Source organism: Anser brachyrhynchus (genome assembly GCF_964034855.1).
Source record: "Anser brachyrhynchus genome assembly, chromosome: 5".
In the NCBI taxonomy this organism is placed as follows: Eukaryota; Metazoa; Chordata; class Aves; order Anseriformes; family Anatidae; genus Anser; species Anser brachyrhynchus.
The window spans coordinates 36,166,518-36,185,222 of record NC_137699.1 but is presented as its reverse complement, the minus strand read 5'-3'; the positions used below and the strand labels follow the sequence as shown (position 1 = coordinate 36,185,222).

The 18,705-nt window shown below is 70.4% G+C and overlaps 4 protein-coding genes across 6 annotated transcripts; 3 read left to right on the top strand and 1 right to left on the bottom strand.

The window, feature by feature from the left end:
• Positions 1-5: 5 nt before the first annotated feature.
• Positions 6-4,452, bottom strand: PRPF19 (pre-mRNA processing factor 19). The gene is made up of 16 exons (XM_080595016.1): positions 4,291-4,452; positions 4,010-4,159; positions 3,762-3,838; positions 3,532-3,673; positions 3,382-3,455; positions 3,243-3,305; positions 3,096-3,137; positions 2,929-3,003; positions 2,583-2,658; positions 2,242-2,351; positions 1,929-2,084; positions 1,779-1,848; positions 1,517-1,602; positions 910-1,080; positions 593-698; positions 6-510 (listed from the first exon to the last, which is right to left on the bottom strand). The coding sequence occupies exons 1-16, from the start codon at positions 4,307-4,309 to the stop codon at positions 413-415; spliced, it is 1,515 nt and encodes a 504-aa protein (XP_080451142.1). The 5' UTR covers positions 4,310-4,452; the 3' UTR covers positions 6-412.
• On the top strand, positions 4,308-6,464 carry TMEM109 (transmembrane protein 109; the record flags this gene model as incomplete). The annotated part of the gene is made up of 5 exons (XM_080595718.1): positions 4,308-4,428; positions 4,535-4,591; positions 5,059-5,309; positions 5,407-5,509; positions 5,595-6,464. 5 exons carry the CDS (start codon positions 4,308-4,310, stop codon positions 5,984-5,986), a joined length of 924 nt encoding a protein of 307 aa, XP_080451844.1. The 3' UTR covers positions 5,987-6,464.
• Positions 6,465-7,284: 820 nt separating this feature from the next.
• On the top strand, positions 7,285-12,662 carry TMEM132A (transmembrane protein 132A). Its single transcript, XM_080594952.1, has 11 exons — positions 7,285-7,449; positions 8,037-8,251; positions 8,324-8,569; positions 8,652-9,001; positions 9,097-9,243; positions 9,492-9,684; positions 9,759-9,902; positions 9,983-10,185; positions 10,453-10,729; positions 10,828-11,019; positions 11,095-12,662. The coding sequence occupies exons 1-11, from the start codon at positions 7,389-7,391 to the stop codon at positions 12,208-12,210; spliced, it is 3,144 nt and encodes a 1,047-aa protein (XP_080451078.1). The 5' UTR covers positions 7,285-7,388; the 3' UTR covers positions 12,211-12,662.
• A 139-nt stretch (positions 12,663-12,801) lies between these two features.
• On the top strand, positions 12,802-18,591 carry CD6 (CD6 molecule). 3 transcript variants are annotated; one of them, XM_080595005.1, is made up of 13 exons: positions 12,802-13,469; positions 15,137-15,208; positions 15,283-15,609; positions 15,721-16,029; positions 16,125-16,424; positions 16,513-16,581; positions 16,711-16,851; positions 16,936-17,055; positions 17,133-17,243; positions 17,319-17,414; positions 17,529-17,732; positions 18,051-18,215; positions 18,297-18,591. In XM_080595005.1, the coding sequence occupies exons 1-13, from the start codon at positions 13,409-13,411 to the stop codon at positions 18,383-18,385; spliced, it is 2,064 nt and encodes a 687-aa protein (XP_080451131.1). In that variant the 5' UTR covers positions 12,802-13,408; the 3' UTR covers positions 18,386-18,591. The 3 variants fall into 3 exon arrangements, with proteins under 3 accessions (XP_080451131.1, XP_080451130.1, XP_080451132.1); XM_080595004.1 differs by having other exon boundaries at positions 15,283-16,029; XM_080595006.1 differs by lacking the exon at positions 17,133-17,243 and having other exon boundaries at positions 15,283-16,029.
• The last annotated feature ends 114 nt before the right edge of the window (positions 18,592-18,705 follow it).

Genomic DNA, 18,705 nt, shown 5'->3' with positions numbered 1-18,705 from the left:
ACGGCTAAGGTGAATAATTCTTTATTTCCATAACGAAACTAGGTAACTGCTTACAAAACCTGCACAGTCCCCCCCTTCCCTCCACACGTCCCCCCACCAACCCGCCACAAACTTCCACCCGCGCGTGGGTCGGAGCCGTTCGGTGCATCAGTTACAGCCACGGAAGAGAATCTAAAGCCAGAAAGACAAACACCAAACTGGAAAAGAAGAAAAATCTGAAACAACAAATCCATGAAGCATGGGGAGGGCGACATCCAACTACCTTCCCCTCTGCCCACAGCTAGAGCAGGGGAGCCTAAAGGAGTAACAGAACACCTCCCTCCCTCCCTCCCCCCCCGTTCCCTCCCCCCCGACCCCCCACCCACCCCAAACCCCAGCGCTGCAGCGGGAGACGCCGGCCCCAGGCCTGGGGCTACAGGCTGTAGAACTTGAGGCTCCGGTCCATGCCCGTCGAGGCGATGAACTTGGCGTGGTGGCCGAAAGCCACTCCCGTGGTGAGGCCGCTGTGCTCTGGGGAGGGGAGGCAGCAGGTGGTTAGGGCACAGCCGGGCCGAGGCGCTTCCCCTCCCGCCCTCGCCCCCCTGCCCCGCACCGGTGAAGTGGAGGATTTCCGTCCACTGCTTGCAGATGTAGATCTGGACGTCTGTCCCGCCCAGCGCCAGGTAGGTGCCGCTCTGGTCAAAGATGAGCGACTTCACCTGTGAAGGAGAGGGGCAACAAGGCTTCAGGACGTGCCCGGGAAGCTCCAGCTGCCGTGCCGGGGGGGGGCAGCACCTCCCCTCTGCCCCAACACCCACGCAGCGCCACCGGCACCTCCACGTCAGGCTTCCCAGAGCGCGTGAGCGGGGCTGGGGTGGCCAACGGCGGCCCGTAGGCTGCCAGCTGCGGGGAAAAGGGACTGCCACACACCTCGAAGTTATTGTCCAGCTGCAGCGTCTTGAAGTTCTTGAGCTTACGCAAGTCCCAGAGCTTGACAGAAGAGTCGTCTGCAGCTGTGGCCAGGTAGTAGCCGTTCTCGGAGAAGGCGATGCTGGTGATGGGGCCCGAGTGCCCCGGGAAGTTGGCCACGTTGGTGCGTTCCTGGGGACAGGAGGGTCAGACACGGGCCGCTGGCAGGGAGACGCTGCCTCGGGCACCCCAGCCTCCCCAGGGCAGCAAGTTGGCCAGGAAAGCCCAGGTGACAACAGCCCCCAGGGGACAGCAACACTTTGCACGTTCCCGGAGAAGCAGGGATGAGGAAAGCCCCAGGGCTGCGTCCCCGCCATGCGGCACCAAACTCCCTCTGCTGTTCACATCGGCCCCAGGGACACTGGAGAGCAGATCCCTACAGCTATCGCTCTGTCCGTGTAGCTCAGCCCACGGCAAATTGCACAGTCAGGCTGCTGCAGAGTTAAAATGGCCCAGCGAGCCAGCACGGGGCCACACGCGTTGGTTGGAGCTACGGCACAGCCGCTGGGCACCAAGCCGAACACGCCACTGACTCCCCACCCCCCTGCGTGCCCTGGGCCAGCCCTACCTTCAGATCCCAGATCTTGATCTGAGAGTCCATCGTCCCCGTTCCAAAAATGAGCCCGTCTGGGTGGAACTGGGCGCAGGTGAGAGCTGCAGAGACACAGGGAAACATCGGAGGGCTGAGGAGACTCTGCCCTGGGAGAGCCCTTCTGCCAAGAGCCCCCAGACGAGTTCTCCCATGCTCCGAGAGGCCACGGACCCGTGGGCAGAAAAATACCTCTCTGCATGGTCACGAGAGCCCCCCGGGTGGGCACACTCAGCCTTACCACAGCCAGAGCTCTCATCTGTCACCTTGGTGAGGACACGGCCGGTCTGGATGTCTGAGAAAGCCCAGTACTGGAAGGGAGCAACAGGGTGCTGAGCACACAGCGACGAAGCGGGGTGTCTGCACGCCCTGCGCCAGGTCCGGGCCTCACCTGGTCATCAGAAGAGCTGAGGAGGTAGTCACCCGTGGCGTGCAGACTCAGCCCGGTCACGGAGCCCTCGTGGGCACGCACAACCTGCACGCAGGAGGCGTTGGGCACAGACCAGATCCGGATGGTAGCATCGGGAGAAGCTGAGAACACCAGCTCCTAGAGAGGGACGAGGCAGGAAGGTTAACGCCAAAATACCACCGTGCCTCCATGCGGAAGCTGCCTACAGGCAGGAACTGGTCAGAGAAAGACACAGGGTGCCCAATCTGGGCAAGTCTGGCCGCGAAGGAAGAGGCCAGAGCATGCAGCAGCGCACCTGCGAGGGGTGGAACACGACGCTGGTGACCTTCTTGGAGTGGCCCTTGAGCGTCGCTAGGATCTGCTCTGAGCTCTTGTCAAAGACGATGACGTTTTTATCAGCCCCGCCTGGAAAACACAGCGGGGAGCTGTAAGAGATGGAGCGGGGCCAGCCAAGTCCAGCGTCCACCCGCTGCTCCAGGAGACCTCTGTCCTGGGAAGCTCTGCCATGAGCCGAGAGAATTCCTCACGCCCCTTTGCCCAGCTCAGCCCCCAGAAGCACAAAGGGCCCTGCTCCCAAGCAGCCGCAGGCTCTCTGTTGCCACCAGATTCCCCGTGACACGGAGGCGGCTCCCTTACCGGTGAGGATCTTGTTGGTGTCGGAAGGACAGAGGTCCAAGGCCAGGATCCCCGGGATGCTGGCACTGTGCAGCCCCTGCACGACGCAGAAGGACACCAGATTAGTGCTGCGAGCGAGAAAACGCTCCAAAGGGAACGGAGGGGGCCCTGGAGGGGGCCCAGCGTGCTTTGATTTAGCTGTAGGAGCCCACACCACACGCACCCCAGCACAGATCCCCGTGGGAAGAGCCACGACCCTCTCCTAGCTCTGCCCAGCAGCAGACCCATCGCCTTTTGATATTGCCAAGTGCGTACCCAGCGGCAAGGAAAGAGTTTTCGAGTGCCCGTCCCACATCGCGGCACTCACCACATGCGAGGCGACCTGCCGGTACTTGCTGAGCTCCTCCGGCTTCACCAGCTCCTCCGGAACCGTCTTGCCTCTCTGCAGAAGGAAAACGGTGCAGGGACGAACACCTCAGGACGTGTCACGTCCTAACTTCCCCAGTATCTTGGGAGCAGAACGTGGCTGCTCACCTTCTTACGCTCCGTGGTCAGCACCGTGGCCTTGTCTTGAAGCTGCAAAACGAGAGGACAGCGTCTGCAGCCTGACCTAAGCTCCCGCAGCGGCAGGCTGGAGAACAGCCGCTGAGGTCTGCAGCAGCACGAGCGGCAGATCCTTACCTTCTGGATGATCTCGGGGGTCATGCCTGCGAGCTCTCCCAGGTCCATGGACTCCCCAGCTCCCTGCGGGGCGCACACTCGGTTACACGCGGGAAGGGAGCACAGGGGAAAAGCACCAAGTGCCGCAGTGGGGACTCACCGCCACGTTGGGCTGGGAGGACGGCACGGTCTGGGGCACGATGAGGCCGGCCTGCGGTTTCAGCGTCGCCAGAGCTGTGGAGGCAGAGAAGTCCCGTGAGTCCCTGCCCTCTCTCCCCGAGGCTCACGGCTGCCCTCCTTCCACCGTCACCTTCTCTGGCAGCAGTGACCTCCTTGGTGAGCCGAGCGATGACGCGGCAGGCGGCGTCGTGCTGGTAGAGCGCGTGGGACAGCTCCTGGCGCGTGGTCTGCAGCTGCTGGCGCAGGGTGAAGCTGTGCAGCATGACGGCGTCCTGCCGGGACGGGGCAGAGTCAGGCGGGCAGGCAGACACGCTCAGCCCCGTTACCGGCCTCCGCTCCCGGCCCTCGGCCACCACTCACCCACTCATCCTGCAGCGCCTTCAGGATGGCCGGGATGCTCGTGGCAGACGGCGGCTTGGGCCGGATCGGGTGGGCGACTGCCAACGGGACAGCACGGGAGGGTCAGCCGCGTCCTCCGCGCCCCGCAGCCCCCCCGGGACCGGCCTTCCCCTCCACGCCCCGGCCCTGCGGCCCGGCCTCGTGCCCGCACCGGGAGGCTCAGCCTGCCGCAGCCCCGGGGAGGGCCGGGCCCCGCCGCCCGCCGGTACCCTTGATGTCGATGAGCTGCTCCTCGGACAGCGGCTGGTTGTTGACGGGGTCGGTGCCGTTCTCCGCGATGTACTTCTCGATCAGCCGCCGCTCGTAGACGTGGTTGGAGACGGGCGAGACGCATGGGTGCTCGGGGACCTCGTTGGAGACTGTGGGGAGGGCGCGGGTCACGGCGCGGCACCGACACCGGTACCGACACCGGTACCGACACCGGTACCGGTACCGGCAGGGCCCGGGCCCCGGCCCCCCCCCGCCCCCCGCCGCCGCGCCCCGCGCTCACTGGAGCAGATGAGGGCCATGGCGGGCCCTGCGCTGCCGCCCCGCTCCGCTTCCGCCCGCGGGCTCCGCTCCTGGCTCCGCTTCCGCTTCCGGTCCCGGGGCGGCGCGCGGAGCCCCTCCGCCGCTCCCGCCGCCTCACGCGGGCTCCGCCGCCGGAAACGGAAGCGCTCCCGGCGCGCCCCGCGGCGGGGGCGGGGCCACAGAGGCGCCCCGGACTACAACTCCCGTGGTGCCCCGCGCCGCAGGGTCCGTCCGCGCGCCCCCGCCCGCCCGGCCCCGCAGCGCCCCCGTGCGGCGGCGGGGTACGGGGGGGGGGTCACGGGGTGGGGGGGGGCTCGGGCTCTTGGGGAGGGGGCCCGGGGGGGCGGGGGGGGCTGGGGAGGGCAGATTGGGGGGGGGGGTAAGGGGGGGGAGGGGGGGGCGGGAGGAGGGGATTTGGGGGGTGCTGGGGGTGTTGGGGGGAATTTGGGGGGTGTTGGGGGGTAATGGGGGGGGTTGAAGGGCATGTTGGGGGGGTTGGGGGGCTGGGGGGGGATGAATGGGGACGCACGTTAGGGGGGATAATGGGGGGGTACGTTGGGGGGGGTTATGTTGGGCTAGGGGGTGCTGGGGGTCCCCCAGGGGGGTGGGGGGGACCGGGGGGGGGGGCACACTGGGCACAGGGGTCCCGGGGGGGAGCGGAGGTGCTTGGCAGGCAGGGGGGATGGTACGGGGGGGGGCACAGGCCCTGCTGTCCCTGCTGCCCCCCCCACGGTGCTGCTCCCCGCAGAGCCCCCGTGCCGGAGGCAGCGCTGGGGATGGGGGGCGGCACCGGGGGGAGCCGGGCCCTGCTGGGGGCCGCGCTGCTGGCGCTGCCCTGGGCCCCCTCGCTGGCGGCGGTGGCGGCGGGGGGGGGGCCCCGAGGGCTTCGGGAGCCATGCCGTCACCGCCACCGACGACCTGCTGTGGCGGCTGGGCCACGCCACCTGGGCCAGGCTGGAGGGCTGGCTGGGCCCCGAGCCGCTGCGGCTGCTGGCGGAGGTGAGCCCCGGACCCCTTTTTGGGGGGGTTACGGGGACACCGGGGGGGGGGTGTGTCGCCCCCCCAGACCCCGAGCACCCGCTCTTCTCCCCCGCAGGGCCTGGCCGCCATGCTGTGGCTCATCTCCTCCGCCATCTCGGCCGCCCTGGCCGTGCTCAGCGCCATCACGGGGGACATCCTGAGCGCCTGCGGCCTGGGCGGTGAGTGGACGTCCCAGCGAAGCCGGTGACACCCCCCCACAGCACCACCACCACCCCCCCCGACCCCGTTGTTTTCCCCCTCCAGGGGCCTGGCTGGTGCGCGGGGCGGCGCTGGCCCCCGGCGAGGTGCAGCGGGTGCTGCTGTGGGGGCTGGCGGCGCTGGCGGGGGCCCGGCTGCTGCCGCGGCTGCTGGGGCTGGTGCTGGCCCCGCTGCGGCCGGCGCTGCGCTGGCTGAAGCTGTGCTGCTTCCTGGGAGCCTTCCTCCGCGTGGCGGCCGCCGAGGGCAGCAGCCCCACGGCGCAGGCGGCGATGCTGCTGGGGCTCTGGGGGCTCTACGTCCTGCTGGGGGGCGGCGGGGGGCACCCCCCCAGCCCCGAGGTGCGGCTGGAAGCCGCCATCCACAGCCTCGAGTGGAAGGTGGAGGAGCTGTGCCGGCGGCAGAGGTGGGGGGGCCCCCAGAACCGGGAGGAGGAGTGAGAGGGTGCGGGGGGGGGCCTGGGTTGCCCCCCAGCCCCATGTGTGTGACCCCCGGTGTGTCCCCCAGCGTGTGCGCCCCCCCACCCCGCTCACCCCTTCCTCCACCACACGTGTGCCTGGTGACCCCATGGGGCAGGCGCCATCCCGGCAGCCCCCGTCCCACTGCCCCCCAAAGCTGGGGAGCCGCTCCCCGTGCCCCCCCCTCAGTGCCTTCACCGAGCCCACGGTGCTTTGTCCCCCAGGGGGCACGACAGCAGCCCCCAGCCCCAAACCCTCGCCCACCAAAGAGCAGAGGGCAGCCTGTCCGTCCGTCCGTCTCCGGAGGTGGCTGGGGGGCGGGAAGGGGACCCCGAAGATGGGTGTCGTCCCCCCCGTGGGATGGCGGCCGTGCCCCGTGCTGCCTGCTCGGTTTGCAAGCTGCTTTTTAAACGGTTTTGGGTTTTTTATTTGCGGTGCCAAATAAATAGTTTCACAAGTGTCCTTGTGCTGCCTGGCCGACCCCGTGGGGAAGGGGTGAGCGCCACGGGGTGCTCAGGGTGCAGGTGCCTCGGTCCTGGGGGGGACACAGAGGACGCCGGGGACGGTGGCAGGCGGGGACGCGCTGGGCCAGCGTGCGCTGTCCCCATCTGTTTGCTGAGGTGGGGGAGCAGGGGCATATCTGTGCCAGGAGCCGGCCCCGTTGCCCTCTGGCCGTCCCTGCCCTGTGCCTGGTTGCTGGGCCCCCTCGGCCCCCCTGCCTGGCCATGCTTGCGCCCCGTGTCCCCAGCTCTCCCAGTGCCCTCGGTGTCCCCAGCCACTCCAGTGCTTCCAGTCCCCCCCAGTGCTCCTAGTCCCTCCAGTGTTCCTAGTTCTTCCAGTGCCCCCAGTCCCTCCAGTGCCCCCAGTCCCCCCAGTCCCCTCAGCCCTTCCCATTCCACTCAGTGTGCCCAGTACCCCCCAGTGTCCCCAGTTCTTCCAGTGCCCCCAGTTCTTCCAGTGTCGTCAGCACCCTCAGTGTCCTCAGTCCCTCCAGTGCCTCCAGTCCCTCCCGGTACCCCCAGTGTCCCCAGACCTTTCAGTGCCCCCTTTTCTTCCAGCGTGCCTAGTCCCACCAGCGTCCCCCATCCCTCCCAGTCCGTCCCAGTGTCCCCAGTCCCCCGCAGTGGCCCCCACCCCTCCCGGTCCCCCCCAGCGCCCTCGGCCGCCCCGCCCGCCGGGGGTCCCGGTGCGCCCGGCGCTGCGCACCCCGGCGCGGGGTCCGGGGCCGGGAGTTTAGGACCCGGCGGGGCGAGGCGGCGCCGGTGCCGGTCCCGCCCCGGCCCCATTGTCTGGGCACGGAGGCGGAGGGACGGCAGCGGCGGCGCCGCTCGCACGGACGCGCCGCGGAGCCCTCCCGGCCCCGGTACCGGCCCCGGTACCGGCCATGGCCCCGGCCCCGGGGGCCCGCCTGGCGCTGCTGGCCGCCGCCCTGCTCGGGGCATCAGGTGAGCGCGGCCGCGTCGGCACCGGGCACCGGGCACCGGGCACCGGCACCGGGCACCGGCACCGGGCACCGGCACCGGCACCGGGCACCGGTAGCGGTACCGGCACCGGCAGCCCGGGATCCGCGCCCCCCGGCATCTGCTCCCTCCTGGGAGCCGCCGGGAATCCGCTCCCCGCGCCGCACCGGGATCCAGCGGGGATTCCCCCGCGCACAGCGGATCCCCTGCGATCCCCGCGGTGCCCCCCCCGCCCCTTCTGATCGGATTCCCCGGGCTCCGGCTGGGACCGGCCCCGTGCGACCCCCGGGCTCCGGCTGCCCCCCGCCTGGATCCGACCCTGCGGGACCCAGCTCCCCGCGGCGCTCCCCCAGCCCCGGGGGGTTGGGGCCGGGACCAGCGACACCCCCCCTCGGCACCCAGCACCCGTGGGAGCGGGGACCCCTCGGGCCCCCCACACCGGGGCACCCCCGGGGGGCGGCACCGGCTCGTCTCCCTGCGTGCCCCAGAGCGAAGCACTGGGGTAGGGGCTGCGGCCCCCGTGCCCCCCCCGTCCCCCCCGAGGCCGGTGACAGCGGTCCCCGTCCCCGCAGCGAGCGGCGACTGGGCCCCCCCGGAGCCCGTGTTCCTGCCGGCGGAGCTGGAGGTGCTGGCCGTGCCCGAGCACTACCGGCTGCAGCGGGCGGACGGGGACCTGCCCGCCAACACCTCCCTGCGTGCCCGCACCGAGACCTTCCTGCTGCTGCCACACGGCTCCGGCGCCCAGCCGCTGCTCCGGGCGTCCTACCCACCCTTCACCACCCGGCAGGTAACGCCACCCCCCCGGCCCCCCCCGGCCCCGGGGCTGCCGGGATCCCACCAGCATCCTCGTCTGTTCCAGGAGGTGCCCACTGAGAGCCCCCCGGAGAAGGACGGCTGGGCTGTCCGCGCCGTGTCCCTGGAGAGCGCCGTGTCCCCAGACGAGCCCTTTGCCCGCGTCCTCTTCCACCTGCGGGGCCCCGACTGGCTGCCCGGGCAGCGGGACCGGCGCGGGGAGCGGGACCGGCGCGGGGAGCGGGACTTGCCCTGCGTCACCCTCCATGCCCACCACCGTGGCCGGGTGGCACGGGGCGCCTGCCGCCTGCAGGTTGGTGCTGCCCACTGGGGCTGGGGGACCCCACTTTGGCTCCCCCCTTCCTCTGAGCCTGCTGCCTCTGTATCCCCCCCAGGCTCCTCTGGGCGTCTGCGTGGTGGAGCTGGAGATCCCCCCCCGCTGGTTCTCCCCGGCCGCCCCTGCCCCGCGCGCCCCCCTGGAGCCGGCCGAGCTGCACTATGGCGTGGTGGGGCCAGGGGCATGCGGCCGCGCGGGGGGCCGGGGGGGGGACGCGGGGCCACGGGAGGCCCCGCGGTACCTGGGGCCGCTGGAGCTGCGCGTGGCGGCGCCGGCACGGCGGCAGGAGGTGCGGCTGGACGAGCGGGTGCTGCTGCGCGTCCCCGACGCCACGCTGCGCCCCGGGCAGCGCTTTGCCGCCACCCTCGCCCTGCGGCACAACTTCACCGCCCAGCAGCTGACGCTGCGGTGAGACCCCGGGTGTGGGGATGGGAGTGGGAGGCAGGGGCCGGGGGGGCCACAGCGTGACGCGTCCCGTGTCCCCCCCACACCTTGTCCCCCAGGATCAAGGCCAAGAAGGGGCTGCTGGTGGTGGCAGCCCGACCCGTGGACCCCGCCTGGGCCGTCCAGCTGGAGCGCACCCGCGGCCCCAAGCACTGGACGGCCGTGGTGACGTGCCGGCGGAGCGGGGACGCCCGTGGGGACTGGAGGTAGGGGCAGCAGTGCCAGAGGGAGCTTCTGCATGGCGCCCAGTGTAGCCCAGTATGGCCCTGCTGGGGCACGGGGACCTGTGCGTTGCACTGCTCCCATCCCAGTGTGGCCCAACAGGGGGACTGGGGCTGTGGGATAGCCCCCATTCAAGTCATAGGTTGCAGGACAGCTCCATCCCAGTAGATCCCAGGTGGGGTTGTGGGTGGCCGCATCCCAGTAGCTCCCAGCCCGGGACACGACTTTTCAGGGCATCGGAGGCGGTCGAGTTCCTGCACCTGGACCTGGCAGTGGAGAATGGGACAGGGGGGCTGGCGCCGGCGCGGCCCCTCACCTGGCAGGTGGAGTACCCCGGCCAGGACCCCGAGGCGCAGAAGGACAAGCTGGTGTGGGAGGTGCAGGTGTCGGAGCGGGACGTGCGCGCCCTCGTCCCCTTGGTGCAGGTGGGTGCCCCCCCGGTGCCCATCCCCCCCGGCCTCCCTGCTGTGCTGCGCTCTCAGCCCCGCTCTGCCCGCAGGAGCTGGAGCTGGTGAACACGGCCCCGCTGACCGGCGTCCCCCGCGCTGTGCCGGTGACGCTGGTGACGGTGGAGGCGGGGGGCGGCGTGGCCGAGGTCACCGAGCCGCTGGGCTGCGAGTCGGCTGACAAGCAGGTGCTGCAGGTGAGTGGGGTCCCGGCCCCCCTGGAACTCCCTCCCGGGGGGCTGCCAGCCCCCTACCCCTCTGTGTCTCCCCCCCCCAGGTGGCAGACAGCTGCGACGCAGTGTTCGTGGGGGGCAAGGAGAGCCGGGGGGCACGGGGGGCACGGGTGGACTTCTGGTCACGCCGCCTGCACGCCTCTCTGCTCTTCACCGTCTGGGCCCCGCTGCTGCCGCTCCGCATCCAGCTCGGTGACACCACCCTGGAGCAGGTGCGGGGCTGGCGCCTGCCTGGTGCCACCGAGAGGTGAGATGATCCCACCGCCAAACCGCTGCCACCAGCCACCGCCGTGGCGTGGGCCAGGAGGGAGCTGGAAGCAGGAGGAGGTGCTGAGCCCCACGGCACTCGTGCTGCACGTCCCTGCCCCACTAAGCCCCAAGGCACTTGGGACACATCCCTGCCGTGCTGAGCCCCCTGGCGCTCATGCCACGTCCTCCTGCCCCACCCCACGGCATGCCCCCTGCCCCACAGAGCCCTGCAGGGCTGGCGACGGACATATCCCTTTGTCCCCAGTGCTGACGGGGAGGCGGATGAGCCCGGGGAGGAGGCTGAGCGGCGGGCGAGGGGTTGCCGGCCCCAGTACCAGCGCACGTCAGTGCGGTTCCTGGCGCACTTCGTGGCGCACCCACGGGACGGTGGCCGTCACCTCTCCTACCTGCCTGGCCCCGAGTGGCTCCTGGATGTCACCCACCTGGTGGCTGGCCGGGCACGTGTGCAGGACCCCCGTGTGGCGTCGCTGGAGGGGGACACCGTGGTGGTCGGCCGGGAGCCCGGCGTCACCTCTGTGGAGGTAGGCTCGGGGTGCGCCGTTCAGGGAGGCGTGGGGCTGGAGGGGTGGCGGTGCTGGGGCTGGGAAGGGGCCTGACGAGGTGCCCCCTGTGCCCCCAGGTCCGCTCCCCTGTCTCGGACTCCATCCTGGGCGAGCAGATGCTGGTGGTGTCGGAGGAGAAGGTGACGGTGACAGAGCTGCGTGCCCAGGTGGTGGCGGGGCTGGCGCTGGCGCTGCAGACGGAGCCGGGCCGCCCCGGCGTGGTCACGGCCACCTGCCAGGGGATGACCACGCTGCGGGCCCCCAAGCAGGTGAGGGGGCTGCGGGGAGGTGTGGGGGTGCTCGCGGTGCCCTGAGCCCTGGTGTCATCCCCGGCGTCCTGGCAGGAGGCAACGCTGTCCGTGTGGCTGTCCTTCTCCGACGGCACGCTGGCCCCGCTGGAGCTGTACGGCTGGCAGGATGTGGCGCTGGCCGTGGCCTCGCTGGACCCTGCCGTGGTCACCGTCACGGGGGGCTTGCCCGGGGCCCCCGCCTGGCGCCCACGGGTGCTGGCAGAGGGGCCGGGGCGGGGGGCCCTGCTGCAGCTCAGCCTGCACCCCCCGGACGCCTGCCGCCGCGGCCGGCACCGGGCGGCCGCTCTGGCCACCGGTTCTGCCTGGCTGGAGGTGGGGGCTGCCCGGCGTGGGGCCCCCCCCGGCAGCCCCCGGCCCCCTGCCCCCTTCCCGCGGGCCGAGGGGGCCATGTCGGGGGAGGCGGTGACGGCGGCCGGTGAGCCCCGCAGGAGGAACCCCGGCGGCGTGGGACCGGCCTCCACCAAGCTGCAGGGGCTGGGGTCTTCCTCTGAGGAGGAGGAGGAGCAGGGGGAGGAAGTCCGCGGCCGTGCTGGCAGGGAGGAGGAGGAGGAGGAGGAAGAGGAGATGGTGAAGGCCCCGGCGCGGGTGACTGACCTGGAGATCGGCATGTACGTCCTGTTGGGCGTCTTCTGCCTGGCCATCTTCATCTTCCTCGTCAACTGCATCTTCTTCGTGCTGCGCTACCAGCAGAAGGAGCCCCCCGACGCCGGTGCAGCCCCCTCGGCCCCCCAGCCCCACAACTGGGTCTGGCTGGGCACCGACCAGGAGGAGCTGAGCCGGCAGCTGGACCGCCAGCAGCCGGAGCCCCCTGCCCCGCCGCCCCCCCAGGTGGGCACAGAGGCCGGGCGCTGCTGCTGCGGGGACCCCCAGGCACCCGACGTGGGGCCTCCCTCCGGTGCCCCGCCGCCACCCGGCACCCCCCTGGCCCGCAAGGAGGGGGCTGCGCCAGGGGGCGGCCGGCGGAAGCGCGTGGAGTTTGTCACCTTCGCGCCCCCCCGTGCCCCCGAGGAGCCCCCCCAGCCCACCCCCAACGTCCAGTCCATCCTCGTGGCCAGCGAGGACGACATCCGCTGGGTGTGCGAGGACATGGGGCTGCGGGACCCGGAGGAGCTCAGGAGCTACATGGAGAGGATCCGGGGCAGCTCCTGACCCCGGGGGCAGCTCCTGCCCACCCCCCCTCCCCGAGCTGGCACTGCCCCAGGGGCACCTGTATGGGACTGGCCTCCTCCCTGTCCCCGTCCCTCCTGGTGGCCTGAGCCCTGCCCCGGCAGGGACATCGGAGGGCCTGGCCCCACAGGCTGTTGGGGTGGCAGCCGCCCGCCCCGCGGCATCCCTCCTGGGGAGCCGCCGTGGTGCCGCAGGGCGCGGGGAGGCTGCGGCGGTCCCCCCCTTGCTGTGGGTCTCATTGCGACGTTGTGTTCATAGTGCTGATGATGAGTCCTGTGGTCCGACCCGGGGAGCGCCCCGCGCCCCCTCTCCCCCCGGCCACACGTCCGTTTTGTATCCATAACGCTGTGGGATGGGGCCGCTGCGGGGGCCTGTTATTTATGGAAGATTTTTAATTCTGACGTTGTTACAAAAATAAAATATTTAAAAAAGCGGAGCGGCTCCCGTGCCGTGGTGTTGCTGCAGCAGGCAGGGGCTGGGTGCTGGGGGTGCCGTGGTGCTGCCGGCACGGCCGGGCTCCGCCAGGCACAGTGGGGCTGTGAGGACAGCCACGGGGCCGTTCGCCTTCTCCGGCTCCTCTCCTCCCAAGCCCAGTGGCTCAGAGTGGGGGGTGAAGGGCTGCGGGTGAGGGGGGGTGAAGCTCTGACACCCGTGGGTGCCTGCCCACGGCCTCACCCCCAGAAAATGGTGGAGGAGGAGGGAGCCTCACGTGGAGCTCTTTCACTCCAGGGAGCTCCCAGAGCCTGGGGGGACCCCACTCGCCCTGTGCTGCCCAGCCCAGGTCCCTGGAACGTGGGGATGTTGGGAGCTGTGCAGCGTGGCTCCCACAAGACCCTCATCCTGGGGGTCCCGAGCGCGATGCAGTGTGGCACCGCAAGGTCCCGCAGTGCCTTGAGCTGCTCCCGAAGCACGGTGGGGACCCTGAGAGCACGTGGCGTGGTCCCCGAGCGAGGGCCACCTCCGTCTGCCCCCGGGGTGCCGCTTCCCCCGGGGCGCGCAGTGGTTTGCTGTGGCAGGATGGAGCCACCCCCACACTCAGCCCCGGGGTGCTGGGCTGGCTTCCTGCACACCTCAGCCAGACACGGAGCGAGCGGCGGCACGGGGCCACGTCCCAGCCACGTCCCCGGCGCTGAGCACGGCAGTGGGAAGGGGGGAGCGCCATGGGGCTGCCCGGCAGCCGATGAGGATGGAGGTGCTGTGCCTGCTCGTGGCGGCTCTCTGTGCCGCGGCTCCCGGACCAGGTATGGCGCCGTCCCCGGCCTCTCCCCCAGCCTCCTCTGCGTGCCAGGGATGTCACCAGCATCGCTTCGGGTTCGGTGTGGAGCGAGGATGCTCTGCAGATGTGGCCTCCTTTCCCTCCATGAGGTGGTCAGCAGGGTCCAACCATCACCTCGCCTTGCTGCATCCCTGCTTGGGGGCCGTTGAGCTCGGGAACCCCAAAGGAGCTCCCTGGGCTGTCCTGTCCCTGCTCCCCCCGAGCAGAGGATGGCGTGGGCATGACCCCGACCTGCTCTGGCAAGGGGCTGCGTGGCTGCTGCACTGCTCCCCAAAACATTTCTCCAGCGATTTTATGGGCGCCTGTGCACCTCAGCAGCCCCCAAGGTGGCAGTGGCGGAGCTCACCCCTCTGCCGCTTGGCTCGAGGATGCTTCCCCTGCTCTTCCCTGCTGCGGGGACCCCCAGGCTCCCTCTTGTGTCCCCCCAGTGCTGTCAGGTAGGTGAAATGCTTTGCCATCGGCATGCCTGTTCCCTGCAGGCACGAGCCCAAAGGATCCCATCCTACCCTATCCCATCACCCGCCGCCACTTTTGGAGCAGATTTTGAGCTCCAGTAGGGTTCAGGGTGGTTTCACTCCTGAAATGGCTGACAGAAGCAGCTGCCAGCCCTGCTGCCGGTTGATCTGTGACTGATCATCAGTGTCCGCGCTCCAGCTGACGGCTCCCACTGCCCCCGTCCTGCCACATCCAGGGGCTACGGGCTGGGTTCCCCGTGGAGCAGCAGCCTGAGCCGTGCCCAGCTCGCAGGGAAAACTGTTTTTTGCACAAGACTGTTGTTTCGCAGATGATGGGAATGAAGCGTGTTGTTTCCTGTGGAGTATCGCTGAGCGAAGGTGAAAGCAGGCTTTACCACCACCGCAGGCTGATGCGCTGCAAAAAAGTGCCCTTGTTTTTGTAAGAAACCATCTCTGCAATAGCTGCTCCTCTTCCTGAGCTGAGGAGCGAGGCCTGAGGCTGCGAGCTTGCAGCCCGTTACAGCGGAGGCGGAACAGATTTTGCCAGCAGCATGTGCACGGTGCCTTGCACGCAGCAGCTTTGCCCTCGCAGCCTTCTGCCTGCAGCCACCCCAGTGGCGACGTCCAGGCAGCACCAAAAGCCCCGGCTGGGCCTGGCTGGGCAGCGGGGGCTATGCTGGGAGCTCCCCAAAGCAGCCCTGGGTCGTGTCCCCCGACACCGGGAGGCTGATGTGTAGCCGCAGAGGTTGGGTTTTAGGAGCGCGAGAGACATTCCTGCATGGGCCTCTCTGGGCCCCCATTTTGTGGCAGCCTCTAGGTGCCATTTTGTGCATCCTTCCCCAGCACGACTCCACTCGCTGGGGGGCCGAGGCATACACCCTCGCACCCTCTCCAGGTGTCCCCACATGGGGCTCGGGCAGCCTGGTGGCTTTGAGGGTGAATGGGGGACGTCGGTGGTGGACGTGGGGGCACATCATGGCCAGGGGTGTGGTGGCTCTGGCTGTGTGTCTGTCTGTCGGCACAGCCGTCCGTCCATGCCGTCTTTCAACTGCATCTCCCTGGCCGCCTCCTGCCTGGTGCCCGTGGTGGGGACACGGCTGGGGCGAGGGCACGGGGTGGGAGGACAGGGCCGGGGGCTCCCGGAGCTCAGCCCCAAACCTCTGACCCCTCCACACAGCCCCGGCGGAGCCAAGGGGGGCCCCCACCAGGGCAAAGAGCGGCGCGGCTGGGAACGCTTCAGTGGAACCAGGTGAGAGCGGGTCTCCTGGGGGGGGCAGCCAGAACCAGGGCCCCTCCGGCGCCCTCCACCCATGCCGTCCGCAGGTCCCCCCGGCGAGGCCGTGCTGCGCCTGGCTGGCGGAAGCGACCGCTGCGAGGGCACGGTGCAGGTGCTGCAGGGGGGCCGCTGGCTGCCAGTGTGCCGGCGGTCCTGGCACGCCGCAGCCTCCCAGGAGCTCTGCCGCCACCTGCACTGCGGGGATACCGAGGAGGACGCCACGCTGCCGAGCCTGCCGGGGGAAGGCAACAGCACCGATGGCTGCCCCGTGGTCATGGCCAACTGCAGCGGCTGGGGGCTGGAGCCGTGCTGGCTGCGCTTGGCCACCGAGCCAGGCTGCTGCGCCGCGGGGCCGGCTCACATCACCTGCACGGGTAAGAGCCACCAGGGCATACTGGTGCCAGGACGAGCCGGTGGCCACCACCGCACCCTCCCGGCACGTGGGGGCTCCCGGAGGTGCCAGCAGCGCCCCTCCATCCCGACAGGTGCCCCAGCACTGCGGCTGGCGGGCGGCCGGAGCCGCTGCGAGGGCCGCGTGGAGCTGCGGCAGGCGGGCGTCTGGGGCACGGTGTGCGACGACGGCTGGGACCTGGCCGACGCCACGGTGGTGTGCCGGCAGCTGGGCTGCGGCTGGGCCCTGCACGCCCGCGGCGACGCCTCCTTCGGCAGGGGCCTGGGGCCCATCCTGCGGGACGAGGTGAGCTGCGGCGGGCACGAGCAGCGGCTCTGGGAGTGCCCGGCCACGGGCGAGCACGACTGCCATCACAAAGAGGACGCCGGCGTGGTGTGCTCCGGTGGGTCCCCGGTCCCCGCGCCGTGCTGCGGCCACGCGCCCCGGGGGATGGGGGCAGCCCCGGGCAGACGCCCCCACTGTGCCCCCTCCCTGCAGAGCACCAGGAGTGGCGGCTCTCCGGGGGCCGTGACGGCTGCGCGGGGCGCGTGGAGGTGTTTTTCCGTGGGACGTGGAGCACGGTGTGCGACAACTCCTGGTACCAGGTGGAGGCAGGCATGCTGTGCCACACGCTGGGCTGCGGGGAGCCCCTGGAGAGGCCGTCCTTCCACCACACACTGCCCACCAAGATGCTCTACGTGTGCTCGAGCTGGCAGCCCTCGCTGGCGCACTGCCGCTGGACCTACAACAAGTCGGCGCCTTGCCATCAGTCCCGCGCGGCCGGCGTGGTCTGCAATGGTACGGGACCCCCGGCGCTGCAGGGTGGGGTCCCTGCTGGTGACCGCCCCAGCAGGGGGGCTGCAGCCTCTCCCCTCCCCTCCTGCAGGCTCCCAGGGCTTGCAGACACCAGCCCCGACAGTGACGGTGACACCGAGCAGCATCACGGTGCTCAGCAGTGAGTTCCCCACACCGTGGGTCGGGGGGGGGGGTTTAATGGGGCTGCAGCCTTCCCCCTTTCTGGGGGGCAGCCGTGGGGTGGGAGGGCATTGTGGGCATCACAGCCTGTGTCCGTTCTCTGCCCCAGCTGAGGAGGGCTCTGTGGCTGGGGACACGCAGTCCCTCCTGCACATGCCCCTCTTCATCCCATGCCTGGTCCTGGCGGCACTGCTCCTGCTCACCCTGCTGGCCTTCACCACCGCTCTGCTGAGGCTGAGGAAGAGGAGTGGTAAGGAGCACCCCCAAGGGTGCGGGGGCTGCAGACGGGCGACGCCCTCCAGCTGCATCCCAAGCACCCCCTCTGTCCCCGCAGCCCTCACCGTGTGCCCCCCTGGGCCGGTCCTGGTGACCAACAGCACCCAGGGCCTCGACGTGCCCTCTGGGACCTGCAAGAACTACAGGGAGATGCCCCCCAGCCTCCCCAAGGAACCAGGTGGGTCTGGCGGCCACCTGCCCCGTTAGCCCCCGTTAACCCCCGTTAGCCCCCATCAGCCCCATCTCGCCCCACAGCCCCTTCGCCCGTGACCCTTCCCGCTGCCAAGGGCTCTGACTCTTCTGACTCCGACTACGAACACTACGACTTCAGCAGCAAGCCGCCCGTGGCCCTCTCCACCTTCTACAGTGAGCCCCCCCGCAGCAGCCCCCTGCCACCCCGGGTCCCCCCCGCTGACCGGGTCCCCCCCTGCTCTCCCGCAGATTCGCTGCGCCGACGGCCGGGCGAGCAGCAGCCGGGCGAGCAGCTGCACCCGTTGGTGCCCAACCAGGACGGGATGGAGCCGTTCCCTGCAGAAGGTGTGCCAGCCCCCGTACCTCTGTCCCGCGGCACCGTCCGTCTGCCTGCCCACGGGCGGGCGAGCGAGCGCTGCGGCCCCGATCCCCGGGTGACATATGGCCCATGCCCTGCAGTGCCAGCGACGATGCTGTGTTCCCCACCGTGGGGCAGGGCAAACAGCTTGTCCTCCTCCTCCTCCTCTTCCTCCTCCATGGAGCCCTACTGCAACGAGAGCGCGCCCCCCCTGCATGCCTGGCCCTGCCCGCAGCCCCCGGCCTACAGCCCCCCCCAGCAGGCAGCACCCACAGCCCCTGGCTGCACCCTACAGCCATGCACCGGTGAGCACGGGCAGCGGGCTGCGAGGGGACGGGGACGGCAGCAGGGATGGGGACAGCCCCCGGGGTGGGTATGGGGAGGTGAGACCCCCCCCCCAGGGATGGGAATGGGGGGTGAGACCCCCCCCAGAGATGGGAATGGGGAGGTGAGACCCCAAGGATGGGAATGGGGATGGGGACAGCCCCAGGGGTGGGAATGGGGATGGTGAGACCCCAAGGATGGGATCAAGGATGGGGACAGTCCTGGGAAGGGCCACATGGGTGCTGGGGGGGGTGGCAGCAGGGATGGGAGGTGCCAGTGTGAGCCCCTGCCTCCCCCAGTGCCCCCGGCCATGCCCTGCCTGCCCGATCCAGCGCTCGCCCAGCCCCAGGTACAGGTTCCTCCAGCAGCCACCGACCCTGCAGACAGCTCCAGCACCTCCTCGGGGGAGTGGTATGAGAACGTGCAGGGCACAGAGCCGCCAGGGTACCCAACCCCACACCACGGTGAGGACCCCGTGCTGGCGGGGCTCCTGCCCCCAGCCTCCCCCCATGGCCCCGCTCTGCCTGACGGGCTCATCCCTGCAGGCTGGCCGGCTCCATCCTGCCCCCCGGCGCAGGATCCCAACTCCTCTGAGAGCAGCGACTACGATGACATCCAGAGCTCTGGCTGCTGAGGATGGGGATGGGCAGCACCGGGCGGTGGGAAGGGGGCTGCGGGCGCTGTGGAGGACTCGCGGCCACGCTGTTTACATCTCCTTGGGACTTCTCCGTCTGCCTCCTCCGTGTTGGGGCACGGGCAGAGGCGCAGGGGCTCCCGGGGGGATGCTCGGTGCAGGCTGTGCCAGGCTACGTGCTTCCATTAAAAGCTTTTCCCAGCTTGTCACCGTGTCCCTGGGCCACGGGGACGGCTGCTCAGCGGCCCCGCAGTGAGGCTGGGTCTCCAGATGTTCCCGGGGGCTGCTGTCCCCAACACCCTGTGGCAGAGCTCCCCTCC

What these genes read in the sequence shown, in the direction of transcription:
- TMEM132A (XM_080594952.1), top strand. Translation starts at nt 7,389, where the DNA reads ATGGCCCCGGCCCCGGGGGCCCGCCTGGCGCTGCTGGCCGCCGCCCTG. An exon ending in GGGGCGCCTGCCGCCTGCAG is followed by an intron (nt 8,570 to 8,651) that starts GTTGGTGCTGCC and finishes TATCCCCCCCAG; the next exon opens with GCTCCTCTGGGCGTCTGCGT. An exon ending in CCGGCGTCACCTCTGTGGAG is followed by an intron (nt 10,730 to 10,827) that starts GTAGGCTCGGGG and finishes CTGTGCCCCCAG; the next exon opens with GTCCGCTCCCCTGTCTCGGA.
- CD6 (XM_080595004.1), top strand. Translation starts at nt 13,409, where the DNA reads ATGAGGATGGAGGTGCTGTGCCTGCTCGTGGCGGCTCTCTGTGCCGCG. An exon ending in GGCCCTCTCCACCTTCTACA is followed by an intron (nt 17,244 to 17,318) that starts GTGAGCCCCCCC and finishes GCTCTCCCGCAG; the next exon opens with ATTCGCTGCGCCGACGGCCG. An exon ending in CACCCTACAGCCATGCACCG is followed by an intron (nt 17,733 to 18,050) that starts GTGAGCACGGGC and finishes TGCCTCCCCCAG; the next exon opens with TGCCCCCGGCCATGCCCTGC.
- PRPF19 (XM_080595016.1), bottom strand. An exon ending in TGACCACGGAGCGTAAGAAG is followed by an intron (nt 3,004 to 3,095) that starts GTGAGCAGCCAC and finishes TTCCTTCTGCAG; the next exon opens with AGAGGCAAGACGGTTCCGGA. An exon ending in GGAAATCCTCCACTTCACCG is followed by an intron (nt 511 to 592) that starts GTGCGGGGCAGG and finishes TCCCCTCCCCAG; the next exon opens with AGCACAGCGGCCTCACCACG.